The 23,420-nt window shown below is 39.5% G+C and overlaps 1 protein-coding gene across 4 annotated transcripts in view; it reads right to left on the bottom strand.

The window, feature by feature from the left end:
* Positions 1 to 23,420, bottom strand: part of LOC309817720 (lysine-specific demethylase 6A-like) — a 163,069-nt gene that overhangs the window by 137,063 nt on the left and 2,586 nt on the right. For all 4 annotated transcript variants that reach the window (XM_082646987.1, XM_082646986.1, XM_082646985.1 and 1 more), the window contains exon 3: positions 358 to 466. In XM_082646987.1, the coding sequence (XP_082503113.1) occupies positions 358 to 466 (109 nt within the window). The remainder of the gene's footprint in view (positions 1 to 357; positions 467 to 23,420) is intronic.

Here is a 23,420-nt window from a genome sequence, read left to right on the forward strand (position 1 = left end):
ACCACATTTGTATTTATAGATGAAAATATCAAACGACATCTCTTTCTGTGATAAGGTTTTAAACACAGGTTTGCAGAAAGGCAAGCACAGCAGCAACGCACGTGTATGTTGTTATGAATTTTACAGAATGATCAAATTTATTGAATATTTACATGGAATTACATAAAATTTTCACATTTCCATCTACTCTATTTTGTTTATCATTGCTTGTTTTGTTTGAGCTTAGAAGAAACTAAACAACAGTTCTAAGTGCCTTGATAAAAAGTAAAAGAAAAAAAGAAAAAAAGTAAAAGCAATTACATTTTTATATGACACAAACATAAATTAAGCAGAAATTTTAAAATAGAAAAATATTACCTTTTGGATAATCTTCCAATAAGAGGTTGAAGTGACCTAACTGACAAAAGAATTCAGACTCCATTTTTCCTTCAGCTTTTAAGATTAAAGATTCGTAGCAGCGAACAGCCTAGAAATGAAAAATATAAATATTAAGAGAAAGGTAAAATCCTAACTGTATCCTTTCTGAGAATGCATATACACCCCATGAGATTACCTGAGAAATCAAAACAATCAGTGTCAGCTCTACCACAGACACAGGACTCAATTTTTCTCATAAATTAGAAGAAACAGCTTTCTAATTACGTATTAAAGGAGCCCTGCTGATGATCAAAGTGCTCTTCCATATGAAAAAAGGGGGACTCAAACCTGCCAAATAAGATAACTTAGGAGCTCCCTTTGATTTTTGTTCACATAACAAAACTACTCTCAAACAAACACAAGCACAAAGAACTTTCTTGAATTTAGGGAGCTAATAACTACATGTGATTTTTGAACATTTGAAATGTAGCCAATCCAAATTGAGATGTGCTGTAATTGTAAACTATACAACAGATTACAAAGACTGCATACAAAAGAGTAAAATATTCACTAACAATTTTATGTTAACCATTAAATAAAATATATTATTTAATTTCATGTTTCTTTTTACTATTTCTAATACAGTTGTTATAAAATTTAAAAATCACAAAAGACATTAAAATTTTATGCTTCACAACATGTCTATTGAACCAAGTTGCTCAACAGTAGCTACCGTCAGTACTAATCAGCTATCTTTGCAAAGAAACGCTAGCTTTTAGACCACCATACACAATTTAGTGTATTCTTTCTGGAATATATGTTAATTGTTTTCTTACTAATGCTCCTCATATATTTCAACCATACTAACTTGAATATTATCCCACCCCAATACCTACAGACACCTCTCACACTTTTATTAGAGAAAAAAGTAACACTTAAAGAATCCCCCTTTTTTTTTAACTTCAGAAGTCTGCAAAATAAGAAATGATTTATTAAAAACATCATAAAGAACAGTGTTCTGCAGAGTTGTCACTAATGATGGGAAACTTTTTCATGTATTAAGATATGGAGGGGAGTTCCCTGGTGGTCTAGTGGTTAGGTTTCCACACTTTCACTGCCATGTCCCGGGTTCAATCCCTTGTCGGGGAACTGAGATCCTGCAAAGTTGAGTGGCACAGACAAAAAAAAAAAAAAGATATGGGGAAGTCATTCTGGCTTTTAGATGGTTCAGCCTAAACTTTGTGTGAACTAAAACAGCCTGACCTACTACCTATCAAACACACATAGCACATCTAGTTTAACCATTAACATAAAGAACTTTATGTTCAAAGATAAGGATAAAAAACTCCCTTTTTATACTGTCCATGTTAACGCTCCTTGGAAGACAAGGTTCGCTTCCCAAGGTCATGCTGTCCAGCTGTATCCATCTCTTTTGAAATCTGGAAGGAATGTAACCCTGTAATGTTTGATATATGTTCCGTGTTCTGATAAGGTATAAGACTGTGCTGAAAACCATGCTTCAAGGAACAGTTCCTCAGAGCTACTGAGAGGCTACCCTGGCACCTGTGCTAGAGTTCTCAGTTTGGCTTGAATAAAACTCTTTTCTAGGGCTTCCCAGGTGATGCAGTGGTTGAGAGTCCGCCTGCCGATGCGGGGGACACGGGTTCGTGCCCCGGACCGGGAAGATCCCACATGGCGCGGAGAGGCTAGGCCCGTGAGCCATGGCCACTGAGCCTGCGCGTCCGGAGTCTGTGCTCCACAACGGGAGAGGCCGCAACAGTGAGAGGCCTGCGTACCGCAAAAAAAATAAATAAATAAAGGCTGAACTTTCCTTCTCCACAAACTGGTGTCAGACCCAAGTCTAGTTCAGTAACACTAAAACTCCTACATTTTTTAATGTGTTATAATTTCTGATACTAGACACTTGAACTCTGTTTAAAGGAATATAAGTAAATAGAGATATATCCCATTGATGCTAGAATAGTAAGCTACAAGAGATACTTGATTTTGTAATAATACTATTTGAAGTCAAAAGACTAATTAAAAATGTAGACTAGGGCTTCCCTGGTGGCGCAGTGGTTGAGAGTCCGCCTGCCGATGCGGGGGACAAGGGTTCGTGCCCCGGTCCGGGAAGATCCCACATGCCGCAAAGCGGCTGGGCCCGTGAGCCATGGCCGCTGAGCCTGCGCGTCCGGAGCCTGTGCTCCACAACGGGAGAGGCCCGCGTACCGCAAAAAAAAAAAAAAAAAAAAAAGTATACTATACACAATTAGCTATTTAAAACAAAACTCAAGCAAATTTCCATCCTTTTTGTCTGTCTGACCTTAAACATGTACATGGTTTGTTGGTGGTAAAAAATGATGCTGACAGAATAAAATATCAAAGCAGATGAAGGTGAACAAGGTGACAGCAGTGGTTTTACAAGAAGAATGGAGTTGGGGGTAGGGACTTGCTTCTTTCCAAGGGGCATGTGGCAAAGTGTGGAGATATTCTGATTAACCTCCTACAATGCACAGACAGGTCAGCTTCCCACAATCCAATCAAAAATGTCACCAGTGATGGTGAACAGAGAGCAGAGTGAGCTTGGACTCTGAAACATTCCCTGGTAATTCAGCGGGTATGACTCCGTGCTCCCAATGCGGCGGCGGGGGGTGTTCGATTCCTGGTCAGGTAACTAGATCCTGCATGAATGCCGCAACTAAGAGTTCATCTGCTGCAACTAAGAAGCAGGCATGCCACAACTAAGACCCAAAGTATGCAAAATGAATAAATAAACATTAAAAAAAGAAAGAAAGAAAATACAGGATACTGGCCCCAGAGAGCTGAGGTGCACATGAAAAGAATGAGTCCAGTGAGCGCAGTGTATGTATTTTCTGAAAGCGCTGAATTCCTTAACTTGGGATATCTGGTTTTCTTTAATTAACAGTAACCTTTTGATGTTCCGGCTACCTGTGTTACCAAGTTGAAGCTCGCTCTGCTGGCCAGATGACAGGCCAATAAAACGGGAGACCAGGTGTTGAGGCAAGGAATACAACTTTATTCGGAAAGCCAGCAGACCAAGAAGATGGCGGACTAGAGTCCCCAAAAAACCATCTTGTCAGGGTCTGTTTGCCAGCTTCTTTTATAGAACAGAGAAGGGAAGGACATGAAGAAGTAAAGTAAAAAGGCCATTAGTATTGCCTGGCTTGGCCAGCATGGGGAGGGAATGTATTATTAATTTCTTCTTTTCTGTAGCCATTCACAGGTGCACAGGGTCAGACTGTCTCCCTATAAACTGAACAAAGGCACTTTAGTTTAACATTCAGGCAGAGAGGCAGGGTTCCCTGAGGCAGGCCATTATGTATGATTATGTTAAAAAAGCAACAAAAAGCAAAGGTTAATGTCAAAGAAATATCCGAAGTGGAGTCTGATTTTGCTCTTCCCTGTTACAATTCCCCAATGTCAATGTCCATTCCACAATATTGTGGAAAAAGGGGTGACAGCCGTTTTAACTGCTTCGTCAGATGGATCTTTCTGAAAGTGCCCACCATTGGTGCCAGTTTGTTCCAAATGGTGGGATTTGTCTTCTTTTGTTCCTCTTTGGAAAATGTCTACTTAATCAATATTCACAACCTGAAAGTTGAGATTTATGTTTTATTCAGCAGGAATATTTTTAGGACTTCAAACCCAGGAGGCAGCATCTCAAGTTAAGAAATTTAGCACTTTTCTACGTATGAGAATATGCAAGAGTCTGGGCTCACTGAAATCATTCCTTTGATATACACCTCAGCTATCTGGGGCTTGTATCCTATATTTTCACATCCTGAGTTTCCTCACAGCTCAACTGAGGGAATGGCTTCAGTTTGATGGCTGCTAGATGGCAGGTATTCTTCCTGAGTTTCCTCAGGGTTCATGGGCTCACGATGGAGGGCTGCAATCGTTGATGACTGATACGGCAGGGAGAATTCCATTCCTCAGACCTTCCCCGCTTGGTTAGGAATTTGACCAATATTTGGAAGACATTTCATGACGAAATTCTGTCCCACAACTGGCAGGCTCATCCAAGGTCAGGCAAAAATTGTTGATATGCCACTCCAGGTGCTAATTTTCGGATTAAGCCCTATCAATATTTAAAGATTCTCTGGATCCTCTAAATAGTCTAAAATGATCCAGGAGATATTTTCCCTTGTTGCTTCTTCCCATACCTAGAAATCACACTATTACAATTATTTTACATTGTAAATGTAATCTATTTAAGCTATTTCCTCAAGATGTTAGCCATCATCTATTTTGTATGGAGGCCTGGTTACACACTACATACTGTAAGAGACAACAATCTTATAAAATAAACAAGATAAAAGTAATGCAGCTAGGGACTTTCCCTTAAGGTGCAGTGGATAAGAATCCACCTTCCAATGCAGGGGACACAGGTTCGAGCTCTGGTCCAGGAAGATCCCACATGCCGCAGAGCAATTAAGACTGTGCACCACAACTACTGACCCCTTAAGCCACAATTACTGAAGCCCGCGTGCCTACAGCCCATGTGCTACACAAGAGAAGCCACCACAATGAGAAACCCGCACACCACAACGAAGAGTAGAGCCCCCCTCCTCGCTGCAACTAGAGAAAGTCTGCACAAAAAAAAATAAATAAAGCAGCTAGTAACATTAATAAAGTCATAGTGCATCAGGGAGACACAAACCACAAACAATTTGGAAACAAAGAACAAATTAAAGCAATGATTAGCATAACTAGTTGTAATCCAGTTCCAATAAAATATCAAGCCAGGAGAGCCAGCTGGAGAGGCCAAATTCTGGCAGGATCAGGTAGAGAGAAAAAGATAAATGTTTAATCTTTGTTCACAAAGAAATACTTTATAAGAGGAAATGTTTTCTGGAAAATAAAGATTAAAGCTAGTATATTTCTCAAAGTCATAAAGTTATACATCATATTCATCAGTTCATTTATTCCCATGTAATTATTTCCCATTAATGTGGATAAAATTATCAGGTTTCCTATTAGTTTTGTCATTTGTTACCCAGTCCAGTGGTATTATCTAAAGGCTATAAGACACTTTTATATGTTAAAGTTTCCTTTTTACAAGTCTTCTTGAACATGTGGCAGTTTTTTGCAAAGTATTATCTTAGATGCCTATGAATGATGAAGGTCTTAAAGAGGCAAGGTTAAAAATGATTACAATTTTTCTTGGCAAAGAAGTTTATCCAAATTGCTGTAACTTACAACATTTTAAGATAAAGATTAAAATTATAACATTATACCAGGACATATATTAATTTCAGGAACGTTACATAATTTCTAGAAGGTCTATATTAGTGACATTTACCATACAGTATAACCTATGAAGATTTATTACTCATTTGACAATTCTTCCCATGTAATTTAACATACTGAACAAACCTATCTTTCTTTAGGATGTTACAGGAGCCCTTTGAAGCATACTAAAGTTAGCCAGAGGCCGAAAGAACTTCATTAGAATCTGATTTAGGAAGTTTTGTCAAAAAACAAAAACAAAGAAATTTTTTATATATCTATATCTATATCTATATCTATATCTATATTTATATCTCAAAGGGTCTAGAACACTCAGTCAGATAGGATCATAGGTCACTGAGAAACAAGTTACTTAACCAAAGCAACAGTAAAACATTTCAAAGGCAAATACAGAACTGATCACTTCAAAGGTAAAGAAACTTAAAACCTGTCATCAAAGGCAGTTCAACATTTTAAGAAAACTTGTCCTCTTAACAGAGAGAAAGCCAAATTCAAGTTTTGCATCAGCTTACTTTTAAAAATTCATTTACTCAATTACGTTAATCTCAGCCTGACCATGCATAAAACTCCTTTTACTCAAAACATATACCTCGCTTACATACTCTACACTGAAATGTTTTATTATTTTCAGTAGCTTTAAATATATATTTAAATTAGAATCCCCAACTCTTAAAAATCTTACTTTCCAGTGAAGACCAAGAGGCAAGTAATAGTTACCGAAATCTGGAGAGACTTTTAGATCATTTTCAGAACATAATTATTCCTATAGAGTTTACCTAGAGGCTCTTATCTCGTTTACATTTACTTTCGTTAAATCACATCAAGCGATTTTTCTTGCTGACAAATCTGCAACAGATATAACAAGATTTCATTTAAGTTCTATTAAACCTAGGTGCACTGAAAGTATTATACTTGATGCCTCTAAAGACATGTCTATATTAATTGCATCAACAAACGTAAACATCAATACCAGGTATTAATTTAATACTAAATATTTCCTAGTTCACATGAACCTGAAACTCATTTAGCTTAATGTCTCTTGTATTTAGAATTGTTTGGTTTGTAAGCGCTTCCTTTCCTTTAAGCCAGTTTAACAGAGCTCATCCACAAATCAACATCAACAATGTAATCCAAAGACAAAGACACATTCAAACATACAAACAAACAGACAGACCTCATAGTTCTCAGTTCAGAATTTCATCCCTGAGTCAGGTAATGCAATGTAAAACCCATCAATTTACAAAAGATGTTGCATTAAAGTTGGGTTTCTGGTAGATGGAACAAATCAAGCTTACTTGTTAAATCTTTTTATTTACAGAAAAGACACTTAGGATTTCTATTTACCCTTCACAAGTCAATTTCTAAATTACTTTACCTTCTTTTCAAAACTTGCATTTTAAAAAGATGGCAGAGATGAGGGTTCCTGAGAAGACCAGATAGGACATTTCCATCTCAAAGACACAGACAAGTTTCTTCTAGGAAGATTTTGTTTCCTTCTCTGGGGTTTCCATGAGTAGCATGTATACGCTTAAAGCATGCTCCGGTGGGACCCTGATGTCAAGCTGTCCTGGTGAAAAAGTGACTTGAGCATTTAATTTACAAGGGAAATCCCATCTCAAAAAGGGGGATTGGACACGGGCATATACAAGAAGCTGTATTTCAGGGTGAGGTCTCCTAGTTGGCATTCTAGAGGTTGTAAGAATGAACGGTTTGTACTTCTCCAGAAACTCCTATGACTGGGATAGACTGAGATGTTTTCTGTGCCACCTTGGTGTTTATCACAGATCATGTGGCACCCTTATCTGTTAGAAAGTCAATCAAATTGTTCCCCACTGTCAAAGTTACCCAGAGCTCCTGTGGGGAAATTAGAATTGGACGCCTCAAGTCTAAGGGAGTCCCCTGGCCTCCTAACAGGATATCAGTGCAAGGGAGATTGTCCTGCTACAGAAGTAGATCCTGGTCCAAACTGGGTGCCCTGTCCGGTCTTTGACGGTGATACTAAACGATGTCCCTGTGCCTTGGGGGTTATCACAGAAACTTCTATTTGATCCCCATGGGTAGGGGAAACAGGAGGCGGTGAAAGGAGTGAATATGTTGGCATCATGGGGGAGCAGCTGGAAGAACTGCCAGTGCAGGCTTCTTGGCCAGTGGAGGAGCTGGATAGGCCAGAGGGGGGTTTAGGTTTTGGAGTAACATGTTCCCACTCTCATTTCCTCCCTCTTTGCCCTGTAGAACAGGTTCCCCCTTGGATTTCCTTTCAGATTACTACACCATAAGGTGGCAGCCCTCTGAGTCCTTTTCCTCCTGATGCAATAGCTTCTACAACATATGGAATCTCATCCTTTCCCTGCTCTTTTGCAAAATACTTTTAACTGTGAGATCAGATAATAATTGAGTAAGTCACTCAGGGGCCATCGCCCTTCTGATCCTAACATATATTGGGTCCACACCCTATTATGATAGTATATCAGGTCTTTCCTAGTCATAGGCTCATGGCTATGTTTTGCCCATTTATCTACTATACACCCCAAAGGGCTTCCCTTCAGGATAGATGGAGTATTTCCCATTTTTATAAGTTTGATAACACCAAAACACAAAAGACGCAGACAAATTCCAACACAAAAAGCACAAATTCCAATAGCGATGCACAAAAAACCAAAACAAACACACCAGTTCCGAGTCAGGTAGAGTCCAAGAGCAACTCCCCTCTCCAACAGGATACCCCAACCAAATTGGCTTGTCCCATAAAAGAAACGCCCAAATTGAGGGGGGAACGTGTTCCCTGTATGCACACCGGAGCGACTTACCCTCCAAATGCGAGTCCATCGACTCGCAGAAGTTTGACGATTCCTTGCTCCAACTGCCAAGGGCTGGGGTAGCCAGTGCTGCTTCAGGGAATTTTGAAGGGAAGATCCTCAGGACACATGGTCCCGGCAGCTGCTAGGGACTTGCCCCAATATCGCCTGACCAGGACCAGCTAGCCACAGGCAGCGAGGCTCCTGGCTGGCTAAGCCAAATTTGTTACAGGCCAATAAATCAGGAGACAAGGTGTTGAGCCAAAGAATGCGACTTTATTTGGAAAGCCGGCAGACCAAGAACATGGAGAACTAGGGTCCCTGAAACACCATCTTACTGGACTCTGTTTGCCAGTTTCTTTTACAGAACAGAGATGGGGAGGAAGTGAGAAAGTAAAGTAAAAGCTCATTGGTTTTGCCTGGCTTGGCCAGCATCGGGAAGGGATGTGTTACTTTCTTCTTTTCTGCAGCCATTCACAGGTGGGCAGGGTCAAAGTGTCTCCCTGTGAACTGAACAAAGGCACTTCAACATTCAGGCAGAGGGGCAGGGTTCCCTTAGGCAGGCCATTAGTATGATTATATTAACAAAAGCAATGAAAAGCAAAGGTTAAAGTCAATGAAACAGATGCAAAGTGGAGTCTGATTTTGCTCTTCCCTGTTACACCTGCTCTTTGTTGCAAAACATCTGGCTCCCCATTCACCTCCTCAAGCAGTTCTCTCAGGGCTACTTGAGATGCTGCTTCCCAGGCCTGAAGTCCTAAAAATTCCCACTAAATAAAACATAACTCTCAACTTTTAGGTTGTGAATATTTTTTAAACCAACAAAACTAAAGCTTAAATTCTATCAACATTTGCCCGACTCTCTTTTGTCAAGCCCCTTCAAGAATATGCGTGTACCTTTAACTTAAAATTTCCCCAATTCTGCAGTCACTGCTTTGGGAAAGATCCCAGGTATTCCCCTTACTTGCTGCAAGTAATAAACCCTTCCATCAGTCTTTGGCTTTGTTGCGCCTTTTGGCTTGATATCCACCAAGAGGCAAACCCAGTTTTCAGGTAACACTTTCATTTCAAAATAAAGACTATAACCAAGATAAAGAGAGTAATTTAATAACGATGAAAAGATCTGATACCAGGAGGACATAACAGTCCTGAACTTCCATGCAACTAAAAATGGTGCCCAAAATACATGGAGCAAAAGTAAAAGAAATATGAGGTGAATCAGAAAAGCCAACAATTATAGCCAGACAATATAACATCTTTCTGTCTAAATGATGGACTGAAAAAGACCCCCCTCCAAAAAAAGGAATTGTTAAGACTTGAAAATACCATCAACCAACTTGACCTAATTCATATCCATTGATCACTCCACCCGGCAACAGTAATACACATTCCTCTCCAGTGCAGGTAAAACATGGACCAAAAAAGATCATAAAATAAATTTCAATACATGTAAAAGAATTCAATTCATACAAAGAATATTCTCTAACAACAAAGGAATTAAATTAAAAACCAGTAATGATGAAACAAAATTACTTTAAAGATAAGAAAAATTTAACATAAAATCTTCTCTGCCACTAGAGCCAATACCCCTTCCCCTTTAATGTGCTTGTGCATCTATACTATATGTTAACTAGATCCCCTTAGAGGCACAGGAATACCTGCTCACCAAAAAAAAAGGAATTTTCTCCTGGCACTAGGCAAGTAATTTCTTGGGTAATACACTTTCCTCAATCCTGTAAAGGGTTACAATAACCCACTACTTGCATTGTTGGACTATGTAAACTGTCAAAATGTTACTCTGATGTATAACTTTTGTCATGAAAACTTAGATAACTGTGCCTTGACTTCTATCAGGTGAAATGATCCTAAGAGCTTTCTGAAAGACTGTCTCCCAAGTTATAATCCTCAGGTTGCCTTGAAGATTTTCCTTTTCTTTCTTAGACTACTAATTTTTTTGTTGACATTACATAAAGGTTTCTGGAAACACCACAATATTTGGAGACTGAATGGCAAATTTATAAATAAACCTGGGTCAAAAAAGAAATCAAAAGGAAAATTAGACAGTATTTTTAATTGCATGAAAATGAAAACAGGGCATATTTAGGAATAAGTTTAACCAATCCATTGGAAAAGGGGTAATCCTTTCAACAACTGGTGCTGGGACAATTGAAAATCCATTTATTAGGGACTTCCCTGGGGGTCCAATGGTTAAGAATGAAACTGAGCAGGGCCCTGTGGGGTTTCTGGGTAAGGGCAACAAGGAGGCCTTTTTGTCCCCCATTTCTTGTAGGCAAGACTCCAGCCTCGAGACCTCCCCTGAGTCCCAAAAGGCAGATTCAAACAGTTGCTAATCAAGGGAGGAGCAGCCAAGAAACCACCTGAGGCAAGATTAAAGGGACCAAAAAAGCTCATCAAAATTATATCACCTGAGACCCTGCACACACCCTAAACTTCTCAGCAACTCCACCCTTGGGAAGCATTATCATAAAACGCCTCAACAAATTCTCCTGGGTTTGAGACACATAGTTTTTTGAGGCAAGAGCCTGCTGTGTCCCCCTTTGCCTGGCAAAGTAATAAAACTATCCTTTTCTACTTCATCCAAAACTCTGTCTCTGAGATTTGATTCGGCACCAGTGAACAAGAGGCTGAGATTTCGGTATCAAGGCTCTGCCTGCCAATGCAGGGGGTGCAGGTTTGATCCCTGTCGGGGAGCTAAGATCCCACATGCCTCAGGGCCAAAAAAAACAGAGTATTGGGATTTCCCTGGTGGTGTAGTGGTTAAGAATCTGTCTACCAATGCAGGGGACATGGGTTCGAGTACTGGTCCGGGAAGATCCCACATGCCAAGGAGCAACTAAGCCCGTGCACCGCAACTACTGAGCCTGCGCTCTAGAGCCTGCGAGCCACAACTACTGAGCCCATGCACCACAACTACTGAAGCCCGGGAGCCCTAGAGCCCGTGCTCTGCAACAAGAGAAGCCACTGCAATGAGAAGCCCTCACACAATGTCTTCCACCCACACTACAACCAGAGAAAAGCCACACGTGGCAATGAAGCCCCAGCGCAGTCCAAAAAACTAAAACATAAAACAGGAACAACGCTGCAACAAATTCAATAAAGACTTTAAAAATGGTCCACATAATCAAAATAAAAAAAATTTAAAAAAGAAAATCCATTTATTAAAAATGAGAATTTTGACATATTACATGCATAAAATTACTAACAGATCACACATCTAGGTAAAATATAAAATAATAAGACATTCATGAGAAAACAAAGAAGACAACCTCTTTTACCTTAACTTAGGTAAAGATATCCTTAATAAAGCAAGAAAAGCACAATCCACAGAATAAAAAAGACAAAGTGAACTTTATGAAAACTGCAAACTTCTGCTCTTCAAAACACACTAATATTAGGAGAACGAATACACAAAATGGGAGAGATGTTTTACAGATTACTTATCAGATAAAGAATCCAAACCAAAATATATGTATTTTTTTAACTCCTAAATCTGAGTAAAAAAAAAAAGTAACTTTCAAAAATGGAAAGACTTGAACAAGCACTTCAAAGAACATATACAGAGAAGCAAGCAATAAGATGCTCAAGTTTTCCAAAGAATAAACTACTGACAGAACAAAATCAAAAAACCTGAAAAGAAGCTGAGGGAGAGAAGAAATACTGAAACAGTTTACTTTGTATAATTCCATTTATAGAAAGTTCTATAAACTGCAAAACTAATCTTTAGTGACAAAAAACAGATCAGTGACTATATAATGACAAATGGGGCAGCAGTGGTAAAAAGAGAATGATTACAAAAGGGCACAGGAAAATTGAGAGGCTGATGGCTATATTCACTATGTTGCTTTCAGTGGTGGCTTCATATTTATATACATACCAAATCGCACATTAACAAATTGCAACAAATTGCACATTTTAAATATATATCATTTGGTTTATATTATCAAACATAATCTAATGAGGAAGGAAAGGAGTAAATCTGCAAAGGACACTCAAGTGTAATCAGAAATGAAGTCAATGCAAGTAGTATATTTAAAAAACCAAAAGAAAGTGTGTTTCAAGAAATCTCTTAAAATTGTCTCCTTCGTTTCTAAACCACTGCCTGAGTTCAAATTAAAATGTCTTTTCCAAAATAATATATTTTTAAAAATTTATGTATTTTATTTATTTTGGCTGCATTGGGTCTTTGTTGCTGTGTGCGGTTTTTCTCTAGTTGCGTCAAGCAGGGGCTACTCTTCGTTGCGTTGCATGGGCTTCTCATTGAGGTGGTTTCTCTTGTTCTGGAGCACAGGCTCTAGGCACACAGGCTTCAGTAGTTGTGGCACACATGCTCAGTAGTTGTGGCTTGTGGGCTCTAGAGCGCAGGCTCAATAGTTGTGGTGCATGGGCTTAGTTGCTCCATAGCACGTGGGATCTTCCCAGACCGGGTTCAAACCTGTGTCCCCCAAACTGGGAGGCAGATTCTTAAGCACTGTGCCACCAGGAAGCTCCCAAAATAACATTTAACTTGTAATAAACTGCCACTGTGTCAGGCCCAATGCCAAGAACTACATATAAATTTTCTTCCCTATCACTGGGAGGCAGATTCTCAAGCACTGTGCCACCAGGAAGCTCCCAATATAACATTTAACTTGTAATAAACTGCCACTGTGTCAGGCCCAATGCCAAGAACTACATATAAATTTTCTTCCCTATCACAAAATGCAGTATCCTAAAAAAGTACTCCAGTAAGGGCACCATTTAACAGGATAATTAATACCTTCTTAAAAAAAAAAAAAAAAAGGAAGAAAAGGAAAAAATTTTAAATACAATCTTGAAAGTTACAAAAACATTAATTTCAGGACACTGGAAAGAGATTAAAGAAAAACAACTAAGAACCTTTTATTCTGGAGAAGCTGCTAAAGCTTCACCTATAGAATGTATACTTACCAGATATGAAGTCAGCAGCTTTGCTACATAAAATGTCAAATGTGAATGGGAAGTTAGTGAAAACCCATAGTCATACAAAGTAAAAGTAACAAATATGACAGTGGGTGACAAAAACTAATGGCTTTTCTAGCTTTAGTTTGCAGCCTCAGTGTGAGTTGAGCAGCACATAAGCACATCATGGCTGGTAATAAAGTACACATGTAAGGGAAAGATCCAAGACAGCCTCAAGTGAAAGTCAAGGGAGATTTAAAAACTGCAACTTTTGGGGACTTCCCTGGTGGCTCAGTGGTTAAAAATCTGCCTGCCAATGCAGGGGTCACGGGTTCGATCCCTGATCTGGGAATATCCCACATGCCATGGAGCAACTAAGCACGTGCAACACAATTACTGAGCCTGCACTCTAGAGGCCACAAGCCACAACTACTGAGCCCGTGTGCCCCAACTACTGAAGCCTGCGCACCTACAGCCCATGCTCTGCAATAAGAAGCCACCGTAATGAGAAGCACTCACACCGCAACCAAGAGTAGCCCCCACTCACCACGAGAAAAAACCCGCTTGCAGCAACAAAGACCCAACGCAACCAAAATTAAAATAAATTTTAAAAACTCCAACTTCTAATGTGTTCTGCAAGCCACACATAATTATCCTGCACAGAACAGAAGGTTCATGTGTTTGAGGTGTCTTAAAATTTCTGCACCAACTATGGACTATGAAGACAGTAAGACAACTTCTACAGAGCTAAAACAGAAAAACAAATTTTTTTAATATCATGCAGACATTCACAGAGAAGACAGTTCCACATTGTAAATCCAGCCCCCCCCCAAAGAAAGTTGCTATAATACTTATCTAAAATGTCCTATTTTTACTCAAAAATTACTAAACACATAAAAAGAGAGGAAAGTATTACCTGTATTAATCAAAAGAAAAAAAAAAAAAAGGTCAACAGAAACTGACCCCAAATGAATCTATATACTGTATTCACAAAAACTTCAAAAGAGCTATTACAAACATATTCATAAATTAAAGAAAATTGTGTTCCAAAAAATAAAAGAAAACGTGCTCAAATTAATAAACACATGCAGAATCTAAACACAAAAGTCATAAGAAAGCAGACAGAAATTAGAGCTAAAAATATTATTTTTATGAAAAGCTAAAGTTGATACGCTCAACAGAAAGTATGAAATAAGCAAAAGAGCCATTAAAATACATTTCATACATCAATATAACTGTCCAATCCAAAACAATTACAATACTTAACTTTAAAAAAAGAGCTTCTGACCCCTGTGGAGATAATGTCGAGCATTACACCCTAGCTGTAATGAGAATCCCAGTGGAGAGGAAAAGGGTATAGAAAAATATTTCAAGTAATTACCACAGAAACTTCCCAACTTTTATTTCTTTTTTTAAAGATTTATTTATTGTTTATTATTATTTTTTATTTTGGCTGTGTCAGGTCTTAGTTGCAGCACACAGGATCTTTCATGTGGCACACAGGCTCTTCGCTGTGGCCCACAGGCTTCTCTCTAGTTGTATCATGTGGGTTTTCTCTTCCCTAGTTATGGCGCACAGGCTCCAGGTTGTGTGCTCTGTAACTGTGGCATGCGGGTTCCAAAGAACGTCGGCTCTGCAGTTTGCAGCATGGGGGCTCTAGTTGAGGCGCACAAGCTCAGTAGTTGTGGCACTCAGGTGTGGGATCTTACCCCCTGGCCAGGGACCAAACCCTCATCCCCTGCATTGGAAGGTGGATTCTTTACCACTGGACCACCAAGGAACCCCGCAACTTTGATTTTTGAAAAATTAAGTACAGATCCAAGAAGCTAAAGAAAGTCCAGGGACTAAAACTAAACAGAACTAGACGTAGGTATATCCACAGGCAAACTGTTAACAGCCAAAAACAAATCAAACATCTTTAAACCAACAACAGAAAAATGACTTACTGTGTTGAGAGGCAGAAAATGATCTCATTACTGGCTGGCTTTTCATCATTAAAACCGGAGATCAGAAGGCAGTGCAATGACATATTCCATGTTTAGAACTGATACCTACCACACAAGTAATGTGTCGTAAAGGCAGGAGGAACATCAACAAAATGTACTATAGTAGTCCACCCTTACAGTTGGGGGATATGTTCCAAGACCCCAGGGGATGTCTGAAGCCTATATACACAACTGACCCTTGAACAATGCAGGGGTTAGGGGCACGAATACCCAAGTAGTCAAAAATCCAAGTATGAGTTCACCATCAGTTGGCCCTTCCTAACACAAGTTCTGCATCCTCAGTTCTGTACTCAAGGATTCAACCAACTTCCATTCATGTACCACTATAGTATTATACATATTAACTGTGTAAAAAAGAATTAAGTGGACTCTGTAGTTCAAACCTATGTTTTTCAAAGGTTTACTGTACTATGGTTTTTTCCCAATACCATACATAACAAACATTGCAATTTGGATATTTTCTTACTGTGCCTAATTTATAAACTGCTGGAGTCACTACTTTTCTACTTTGGGGCCATTAATAAGTAAAATAAGGGCTACTTGAATATAATTACTAGGGCAGTCAATCTGATAACTGAGAGGGCTACTAAGTGAACTATGGGGTGGGTGGCATTTACAGCATGGATACATTGGACAAGGGATGATTCACATCCTGGACAGGAGGTAGCAAGACAGGGAGAGATTTCATCGTGCTACTCAAAACAGCACACAATTTAACACTGATGAATTATTTCTGGAATTTCTCATTTACTTTTGGATTGCAGCTGACTGGGGGTAACTTGAGACCAGAGAAGCAAAACCAAGAATAAGCAAGGGGTTACTGTATTCATAACAGGTAAAACTGAAAATAACCCAATGTTCATCGAAGGATAAATAACCAGAATGTGGCATATCCACATAATGGAATATTAGCCACAAACAAGAATGAAGTACTGATACATGATATACAACATAGATGAACCTTGCAAACCTATGCTAACTGAAAAAAAACAGACACAAAAGGCCACATATTGTTTGTTTCTTAAGGGGTGAGCAGAGAAGGGCCATGGGTAGTAATTGCTGGGATTGTTTGGTGGGTGATGATGAAAATGTCCAAAATCAGGTAACAGTACAACCACACATTTTGAATGTACTAATATTAAGCATTAAACTGTACAGATTTAAAGTATTAAAGTGGTGAATTTTATACTATGTGAATTTAACTTCAATAAATTTTAAAAGATACAACTAAAAAAACAACAAACAAGGAGGGGGGCTTCCCTGGTGGCGCAGTGGTTGAGAGTCCGCCTGCCGATGCAGGGGACGCGGGTTCGTGCCCCGGTCTGGAAGATCCCACATGCCGCGGAGCGGCCGGGCCTGTGAGCCATGGCCGCTGAGCCTGCACGTCCGGAGCCTATGCTCCGCAATGGAACAGGCGACAGCGGTGAGAGGCCCACGTACCACCAAACAACAACAACAACAACAACAACAAGGAGGGACTTCCCTGGCGGCACAGTGGGTAAGACACAGCATTCCCAATGCAGGGGGGCCCGGGTATGATCCCTGGTCAGGGAACTAGATCCCACATGCATGCCGCAACTAAGGGTTCACATGCCACAATTAAGGAGCCCACGTGCTACAGCTAAGGAGCCAGTGAGCCACAACTAAGGAGTTCACCTTCAGCAACTAAGACCAAGTGCAACCAAATAATTAATTAATTAATTAATTATTTACAGGAATAAAAAATGAGAGAGACAGGAAGCAAATAAAGGAGTAGGTATCCTTAAGTTGAGACTAAATGTGAACAGTATACACATTCCAAACAAATGTCAGAGATGCCAGACTGGACCTGGGAAAGAGCCAACTACAGCATGTCTGTAAAAGATAACTCTGAATCCAAGCAAAAAGTAGGGAAATGGTAAACTATGAAAACAAAAGCGCTTAAGACTATGCGCTTCCACTGCAGGGGGCGCAGGTTTGATCCCTGGTCCAGGAAGTTCCACATGCCATGCAGTGCAGCCAAAAAAAGGAAAAAAAAAAATGTGGAAAACAACTGGTTCCTCAAGATTTAACTCAGAATTACCATATGACTCAGCAAATCCACTTCTAGGTATATATAAAATCTGTACTCCTGGGTATTGACTAACACAGTCTTTAAGGTGTATTTTAAGTTATATACGGCCATGTTAAAAAAGGGGAGATGGGGTGGGAACATAATGTAAATCAGCCCTGGAATATGGGTCCAAGATGACCATTATTAAATATTCCCAAGTATCCTTCCAAAAATCTGTCAGAGAACTTCTTAAACTGATCAATGAATACTCGTTAAAAAGTCTCAAGATAAAAAACTATAGCATAAGTAAATATTACTACAAAATGACCCCAGAGAGGAACAGAGCCTAGAATAGATTATCCTTTAAGTTTCTAAGCGCTAAAATCTTAATTTTAAACTACGCTTTTTAAAATAATATTAGAAAATGCTTCAATATGCTCTAAATCAAGAAAACAATTACCAAGAAACTCCTACTGAGAAAGAGCTATTCAAACTTTAATTTGTTAAACTGATCTTTACTGTGAACTTTTAAAGCACTTTATACTTTCCTTCTTCACTGACATTCTGGGGTCTTTGTCTTACAACACTTAAGGGGTAACAAGCTCAACATAATGAAAGGTAGCAGAATACGCCACCCCAAAAAAGCCTCTTTGGCATAGATAGGATTATTCTGAAGTGTTTACTCTTGAGAAGCCACAGACCCAAAAGTATCTCTAAAAATGGAGTAGAGTTCCAGTTGTAAACATAAGGAACATTTACATTTATAAGGGAAAACAACACTCTAAGGATGTCTCCCTTTTGGTACCAGGAAGAGACAGAAGACTCTAAATCACAAGAAACTATCATCAACAGACAGAACCCAGATTTAAATCTACGTGACAACCTTAACCTCAGTTTCCATGCTTTTCCCTCTTAACTTGCCTCCCACCCCCAACATCTTTTTTGCCTTAATCTGTAAATGGTATTTAAGATGGTGGCTTGGGCCATTTTGGAGTTATTCAATTTTCCTGGGTATCTGTCATGTATACAGGAGGTACACATGTTATCAAACTCCTTTTTTCTCCTGTTAATTTACCTTTTATTACAAAGGAATTTCAGCCAACAACCTAGAAGAGTAGAGAGAAAAGGATTTTTCCTCTCCTACAGTAGGCAGAAATATCTATTATCTCTATAGATTAAAAAAATCTTGCACTTATCACACTTTAGTTTTTATTGCTCTGACTTATTATCTCAATTTATAAGCGAATCATTTGAAGATTCAATGTAAGTTCACAGATGGCAATCATTAAATAACCTACATTAACAACATTCTGTAGGGAAATCCCTTGTGGTCCAGTGGTAGGACTCGGCAGTAGTTAGGACTGCCTTGGCCCGATTGAAATCGGTCAGGGAACTAAGATACTGCAAGCCATGTGGCATTGCCAAAACAAACAAACCCCACAGCCTGTAAACATGTGCAGGTAGGCCTTAATTTGTCGACTCAATGTTATAAGTTTTCTTACTGTAAATTAGCCCTCTGGACACCTCACTGCAAAAATATTAGTATCGTTTATTTAGCATGAGTTGCAAATATCTCAAAGCATCACAAGATGCGATGCAAAAACAAACTTTAAAATAAAAAATCATGTAACCAATGTAAAAAAAAAGTCTGCACTGATTCCATAATTGGCCAAGCACTAAAACTTCATTTTTGTTTAATGAGTGAAGCCTTACAAATTTTATGACCCAAGTCACAACAATTCCTATCAGACAGAACAGTTTTATTCATACCTTAACAAGAGTGTCAAATATTCCCCACTTTATTCAATTCTAAAAGGATCTACTTCGGGAATTCCCTGATGCCGCAGTGGTTAAAAATTAGCCTGCCAGTGCAGGGGTAAGGGTTCCATCCCTGCTCCAGGAAGATCTCACATGGCTTGGAGCAACTAAACCTCTGCACCAAAACTACTGAGCCTGTACTCTAGAACCCGTGAGCCACACCTACTGAGACCGTGTGCTGCAACTACTGAAGCCCTAGTGCCCAGAGCCCACACTCTGCCACAAGAGAAGCCACCACAATGAGAAGCCCTTGCACCTCAGCGAAGAGTAGCCCCTACTCGCTGCAACTAGAGAAAGCCCACACACAACAACAAAAACCCAAAAGCAGCCGAAATAAATAAAATAAATAGAGCAATTTCATTTTTAAAAAGAAAAGCTGAAACTAAGGAAGCTTCCACTGGGACCTCCCTGGTGGCACAGTGGTTAAGAATCCACCTGCCAAAGCAGGGGACACGGGTTCGAGCCCCACTCCAGGAAGATCCCACATGTCACGGAGCAACTAAGCCCATGCACCACAACTACTGAGCCTGCTCTCTAGAGCCGGCAAGCCACAACTACTGACCCCGAGCGCCACAACTATCGAAGCCTGTGTGCCTAGAGCCTGTGCTCCGCAACAAGGGAAGCCACCGCTTTAAGAAGTCCGTGCACTGCAACAAAGAGTAGCCCCTGCTCACCGCAATTACAGAAAGCCCATGCACAGTGATGAAAACCCAACGCAGCCAAAATTAAATTCATTAATTAATTTTTTTAAAAAAAAGAAAGTTTCCATTTATAACCTGCCAGTTCTGAATTGTGCCCAAATATGAAAACACTTCCTATAATCTCTTCTGGTCTTTATGACTAGTGTTATAACAAAATTTTATACTAACATTCCTATATAATGCCTAGGCAAAACTTTGTCTAGTAACGTGCACTGAAACTATAATGGTTTAGAATACAACTTTCCTAACAAGAAAATAATTTTTAATGCCTCAAATTAAAGACAATTTCTAAATAGCAAAACATGACGTTTCTATTGTCACTTTTTTTAACCCAAACAACTTTCTTAAAATGGAAATGAATATAGGGAATTCCCTGGTGGTCCAGTGGTTAGGATTTGGCACTTTCACTGCTGTGGGCCGCCCCACTTCCGTCCCTCACTTGCTGAGTTCAATCCCTAGTCAGGGAACTAAGATTCCAAAAGACACAAGACTTGGCCAAAAAAAAAAAAAAAAAAAAAGGAAATTAATATATGCTTAAATGTCAACAAACAGAAAATACATATAATGTAAGGGTACCTTAAATATCACCACTGAAATATTACTGTATAAAAAGCCACTTCTGAAACCATTTTAATAAATTTTTCTCCATGCATTAAGATCAAATCTAGAAAAATGAATGCTTCAATTTTTTTTTTATAAATTTATTTATTTTACTTATTTATTTTTGGGTGCATTGGGTCTTCTTTGTGGTGCATGGGTTTCTCATTGTGGTGGCTTCTCTTGTTGCAGAGCACGGGCTCCAGGCCCACGGGCTTCATTAGTTGTGGCGTGCAGGCTCAGTAGTTGTGGCTCACAGGCTCACTAATTGTGGCTCCCAGGATCTAGAGAGCAGGCTCAGTAGTTGTTGCACACGGGCTTAGTTGCTCTGCAGCACGTGGGATCTTCCCGGACCAGGGCTCAAACCCATGTCCCCTGCACTGGCAGGCGGATTCTTAACCACTGCACCACCAGGGAAGCCCTTCAATCAATTTTAAACCACTTCCATTATGCAAAAACTTTTAAATGCCAACTCTTCTAAAACTATCCTTCAGGGCAAAAAGCACACATTGTTTTTGGTGGTGGTGTTTAAATATGTATGTATGTATGATTTATTTATTTGGCTGCACCAGGTCCTAGTTGCGGCATGCAGGATCTTTGTGGTGGCATGCAGGCGTGAGGGCTCTTAGTTGTAGCATGTGGGATGCGGGATCTAGTTCCCTGACCAGGGATGGAACCCGGGCCTTCTGCATTGGGAGCATGGAGTCTTAATTCTACTGGACCACCAAGGAAGTCCCACACATTGTTGAATACTAAACAAACTACAACTTCCCTACTAATTCTTTTACTGGTTAACATAATTACTCCAAAAAAGCAAAATTTCAATAACACTATGTAGATCAGGGGTCCCCAACACCCAGGCCACAGACCAGTACTAGTCCTGGGCCTGTTAGGAACCAGGCCACAGAGCAGGAGGTGAGCTGCGGGCAAGTCTGAACCATCCTCCCACCCCAACCCCGTGGAAAAACTGTCTTCCACAAAACCAGTGCTTCATGCCAAAAAGGTTGGGGACTGCTGCTGGAGATAAGACTAAAAACTGAGAAAGATACTTCTAAACAAACAACAGTAGCAATGGGTAACTCAGCAATAATCAGACTACATTCCCCCAGCATTCTTTTAAAGCAACACTATATTAGTAATATTCTGCCAACTAAAGAATGTCATTTGTCATCTGCCTCTACAAAGACTGAGCCACTAGCCATGGCAGCTGCTGACCTTCAACATCACGGAAAAGAGCTAAGGGTGGAGAAGAGGCATGAGGCACTCTGTGCTCTAGAAAAAGCTGGCAAAGCAGGGCTTCAGATAGTTCAGATATTTTCAGGAGAAAATTTTATAAACCCAATTTCTTGAATCTTCCCATACTTAGAAAAGCACTTAAATCATTAAGATATTTGTGCCTCATGAGTAGCCGTAAACCTTCTACCAAGATACATACTGACCTCCCCTCTTACCTATACAAAGCAGTTCCTCAGGACTGAGAGGCTGTATCCCCGGCTAGAGTCCTCAGTAAGGCCCCAAATAAAACTGAAACTCACAGCTCTCAGGCTGTGCATTTTTTATTTCAGTGGACAATTCTATTTCAACTCTATCCAACATAAAATCAATCTAAAACATTTTCTAAACTGCAAGGAAAGTCACTGTTAATTTCTGTTAAAAGGCCTGGTTAATTAAAATACACCCATTTAAAAAATAAGTTGAAATATGGGTATTCCCTGACAGTCCAGTGGTTAGAACTTCATGCTTTGACTGCAGGGAGCCCGGGTTTACTAAGATCCTGCATGCCACATGTTGCAGCCAAAAAAAAAAAAAAATGTTGAAATATACATTACCATAAGATTAAATGTTAGCACCGGTTAAACTGCAACCTAGTTAAGGTCATGTGACAGTTCAAAAATTTTGATTAAGTAATGACTAGCTGTTTACAGCTTATTTTTAAAGTATTACTAAAAGCAATACATTACTAATTTATTTTTCAATCTAAAATCCTGAACACTGTATATTATGACAATCCTTTAAAAATTCTTATATTTCACAGTTTTAAGCATCTATTATTAAACAATTCTAATGGTACGTAACAACATTTACACTTAAAAATTTTTTTTCAAAGACAGAGAAGCTAACCATTGGGAGAAAGCACCCTTGAAGACTAGGGAAGTTGAGAGAAAAGAGCCTAATTTAAACACAGGCTTTGAGGAAATATGTCCAACTTGTCAAGCTGTGCACATTCAATACCAGCAGTTTTAGTTTATGCCAATTATAACTCAACAAAGCTAGAAAGGGAGGGAGAGATGGATCCATGAGTTTGCTCACATAGCCCAGAATATTTCACTGCACTTAAGTTACTTTTTTTTTTTTCGGTACGTGGGCCTCTCACTGTTGTGGCCTCTCCCCTCGCGGAGCACAGGCTCCGGACGCGCAGGCTCAGCGGCCATGGCTCACGGGCCCAGCCACTCGGCGGCATGTGGGATCTTCCCGGACCGGGACACGAACCCGCGTCCCCCGCATCGGCAGGCGGACTCTCAACCACTGTGCCACTAGGGAAGCCCCTGCACTTAAGTTACTTTAATATTAAGGTTAATGAGTCTTCATTAGGAAGAGGTAGGAATTCACAAGTCATAAAATTAAATGTTAATCAAGTTTAATTTTTTATTTCCATTTCACTCAAAACATTTACAGTAGTTTAACAAAACGAAACATTACTCAAGCATTTTATGAAGCTACAAATCTTCCAGACACAATGAAAGTTCAAGCCTTCTCACTATTAAAATGTTACTGTAATTTGAGAAAGACATGCTCACCTTCACAATTAATAATTGAAGACAGTTCCTTAAAATTTAAACCCAATACTGCACAGTATCTTAACAGTTCATACCAAATTCCTATCCAACATTTAGCACCACTAATT

This window comes from Grampus griseus, assembly GCF_964374135.1.
Source record: "Grampus griseus genome assembly, chromosome: Y".
In the NCBI taxonomy this organism is placed as follows: domain Eukaryota; kingdom Metazoa; phylum Chordata; class Mammalia; order Artiodactyla; family Delphinidae; genus Grampus; species Grampus griseus.